Source organism: Chlorella variabilis (assembly GCF_000147415.1).
Source record: "Chlorella variabilis unplaced genomic scaffold CHLNCscaffold_12, whole genome shotgun sequence".
In the NCBI taxonomy this organism is placed as follows: Eukaryota; Viridiplantae; Chlorophyta; class Trebouxiophyceae; order Chlorellales; family Chlorellaceae; genus Chlorella; species Chlorella variabilis.
The window spans coordinates 281,767-285,063 of NW_005435076.1; the positions used below are offsets into that span (position 1 = coordinate 281,767).

Sequence of the window (3,297 nt, forward strand, 5' to 3'; positions counted from 1 at the left end):
CCCACTCCTTACTTCCAGCCCCCCTTCTGCCCACCTCAGCACCAGCACAACGATGTCGTCTGGCGCCACCTTGAGGTCCTCGCACAGCTGGGTGATGCCCTCCACCCCCACTGCCTCGCCGCCCTCCTCCTTGTACTGCTGGAACAGGCGGTGGATTGCATCCCTGCGGGCACGACAGCACCAGAAGAGCCGCTGGGAGCAGGTGCGGAGCGGGGGATGGGCATGCGCCATGCATGCACCAGCTCAGCCTCCTGCCATCCAGCCAAGCCTAGCCTGCGCCACCAACTCATCCCTGCTTGCTGCCCTGTGCAGCACCACCACCGCCTGGCCGTCAACCCCTGCCAGTGTGCACCTGTCCAGGCGGGGCCCTGCGGCGCGCCCCGTGCGCGTGTGCATGCTGTTGGAGTAATATATCTCGATGGCGCTCTCCACGCTCCACCCGCTGGCCTCCAGGCACCGCGTGGCCAGGCTGCTGTCCGCCCCCGTGATCCCCACAAACTGGCTGAGCCGGTCCTTCTGCTGCCGGTTCATGGCGGCTCACTGCCGGCTCGCCGCAGCGCCCCGCCCCACCTGGCGGCTCAGACCTGCGGGGCAGAGAGCGGGGTCACTCTGGGTGGGGCGACGGCGGGTTCAGACAGGAGGCCAGCTGGCAGCCAGCAGCGGGCGGCACGCACGTTGAAGCCCTCGGCACGCAGGCACTCCTTGTGCGCCTCAATCAGCTTCTGGCACTGCGGGGCCTCGGGGCCGTGGGTGGTGGTGCACTCGTCACGCACCCTCTGCACCCAGCCGGCAGCGATCGCAAGGGGGTGAGTGCACGGGCAGCGAGCCGTACCAGCGGCACGTCGGAACGGGCTGCCGGCTTCGCCCGCCACCCTGCGCCTGCGGCGCTGCCCATACTTGTGCGGGCCACCCTGCAGCCCCCCAACTCGTGCCTTGGTGTCGGGGCAGGCGCAGCAAATCTTTTTCTTGGGCTTCTCGGGCTCAGCGGGCTTCTTAGAGAACCAGGAAAATAGCCCCATAGCTTGCCGAGCGCAGCCTGCGTGCCGAGGACAGGTGGGAAACACCTATCTATCAGGGGGCTGGCGGCGTGGGAGGGACGATCGGGGAGGCAGCAGGCAGGGTGGCAAGGCAGGGTGAAAATGGAGGGCGTGATTGGACTGCCTCTTCTCACCTGCTGGGGTGGGTGTGAGCAATCTCGATGACGTGAACCCATTCTGGGCATGCATGTGCAGAGTGGAGCTCCGCACGCCCAGCAGCAGAACGCCAGAGAGCAGGGAAGCCCCCAAGTCCTCAGCAAATAGATGAGATCAATTGCCTGTGTGTTGGGGAGGCGCTGGCCAGGCGGGGCGGCCAAGGAGAGCTCTCTCCATTCGCTGATGTGATGTCGTTCAGTTTCCAAGTGAAAGCCAAGGCCAAGAAGACGCCATTTCAGGTAGCTCGGGAGCGCCACCTGCCCGCCGCGGCCCGCCGTCGGCCATGCCAGTGTGCCCCCACTAACTCGCCTGGGTGACCTTGCAAACCTTCTCCAGAGACAGAAGGAGCTCGAGGAGGAGAGGAAAAAGGTGGGTGGGAGGGTGGGAGGGTCCTGGTGCCCGTGCAGACTCTTCAGGCCGGGGCGGCGCAGGGGCGGCGCCGGCAGAAGCCGGGGGGACTCGGCACCAGCCTGCCTGTGCTGTTCTGGGAATGCCGCAGATCCTCCAGCCAAGCTGGTGGAACGAGGGAGGCTGTGCGTGGCCAAAGGGCTGCAGGGCGGGGAGAAGGGCACCAGCAGCCTCCTGCCCCTCACCACCTGGCGCCTCCCCTGCCGTGCGTGCGCTGCTGCAGCGGGATGATGCGGAGGCGGCCAAGGTGTATGAGGAGTTTGTGAAGGAGTTTGCCGGGGACGATGGGGGCGGGCCGGCGCCGTCTCAGGACCGAGGGGAGGGCGGCCCCCGTGGGCCCAACTCCTTCATCCGCGGGGGCACCATCCAGTCGGGGCAGCGCCCCAGCACGGGACCCGCAGTCCCCGCCGCCGACGGCGGCGGCGGCGGCCCGCCGGGGCGCAAGCCGGGCGGCCGCTACGTGCCCTCCTTCATGCCCCCCGGCATGGCCGCCGCGGTGGGCAAGGAGGGCAAGGAGGAGGCGGGCGAGGCGGGCGGCGGCGGTGGCGGCGTCAAGGAGGAGGAGCCTGTGTTCCACCTGCCCGGCAGCAGCACCAAGGGCAAGCCGCGCGCCATCGACGCCCTGCTGGCCAACCTGAAGCGGGAGCAGGAGGAGAGGGAGGCGCGCAAGGAGGCGGGGCTGCCGCCACCCAGGGAGGACAATGGTCCCGCCGGTTCCTTTGACAGTGGCGACCCCTTCACCACCAACCTCTTCATCGGCAACCTGGCGCCAGACTGCGACGAGCAGGCACGCAGCGCTGCCGGTGGGGGGCCGTGCGCCCTGCTGTGGCGCGGGCAGGCGGCGCGGGCGACAGCCCAGCGCAGGGTGTGCGCCGGCATCCCCGCCGGCTGCCACGCCCCCCGCCTTCCTTGGCTGCGCTGCCGTGCCTGCCCTGCTCCGCTCCCCTCCCCCACCTTACCTGCCCGCCCGCCTGCCCCTCCTCGTCCCGCCGCAGGTGCTGATGCGTGAGTTTGGTCGCTTTGGCCCGCTGGGCAGCGTCAAGGTCATGTGGCCGCGCGACGAGGAGCAGCGGCGGCGCGGGCGCAACAACGGCTTCATATCATTCATGGTGGGTGGGTGGGCGGGTGGCTGGGTGGGGGCGGGCCCAGCCTAGGGAGCACGGGCATGGACAGGAACAGCAGCAATAAGCATTGGGACGAGCATGGGGCAGGGGCGTTGGGCACGGCCCGGCGGGGCGCAGGCAGCGGCCGCCCGCCACCTGCATGGCTGCGTTGTTGCTGGGGTCGACATGCAGCGCCATGCTGCGGCAGCCCCAGCCAATGGCTGTCTGCTCCGCCTGCAGGGCAGGAGAAGCAGCAGAAGCGACACTGGCACCAAAGTCAGCAGGAGGGGCACGGCGTCTGTGTTTCTCGGGCAGCAACAGCTGGGCACGGCAGGTCGTCTGGCCCTGGCTTGGCGGCACTCAGCGCCGCAGAGCGGCTTGCCTCGTGAAGCAGCTTGCGGCCGATGCCGGCCCTGCGTGTGCTGGGCGCCACCGCCAGGTTTGACAGGTAAGCGATTGCGGTGCGCCGCACCTGCCTGCAGCAGCAGCGAGACCGTGGGTGAGCAGTCAGCAAGGAGGGCGCCAGCAGCGGCTAGCACAGCACAGAGCCATCCCGCAGGCCGCAACCGGCAGGCAGGCAGCGGCCAGCACAG

At 69.3% G+C, this 3,297-nt stretch overlaps 1 protein-coding gene across 1 annotated transcript; it reads left to right on the forward strand.

Moving 5' to 3' along the window:
• Positions 1–1,381: 1,381 nt before the first annotated feature.
• Positions 1,382–3,207, forward strand: CHLNCDRAFT_134708 (hypothetical protein; the record flags this gene model as incomplete). The annotated part of the gene is made up of 5 exons (XM_005846813.1): positions 1,382–1,432; positions 1,825–2,466; positions 2,597–2,714; positions 2,945–3,000; positions 3,187–3,207. The coding sequence occupies 5 exons, from the start codon at positions 1,382–1,384 to the stop codon at positions 3,205–3,207; spliced, it is 888 nt and encodes a 295-aa protein (XP_005846875.1).
• Between the last annotated feature and the right edge of the window lie 90 nt (positions 3,208–3,297).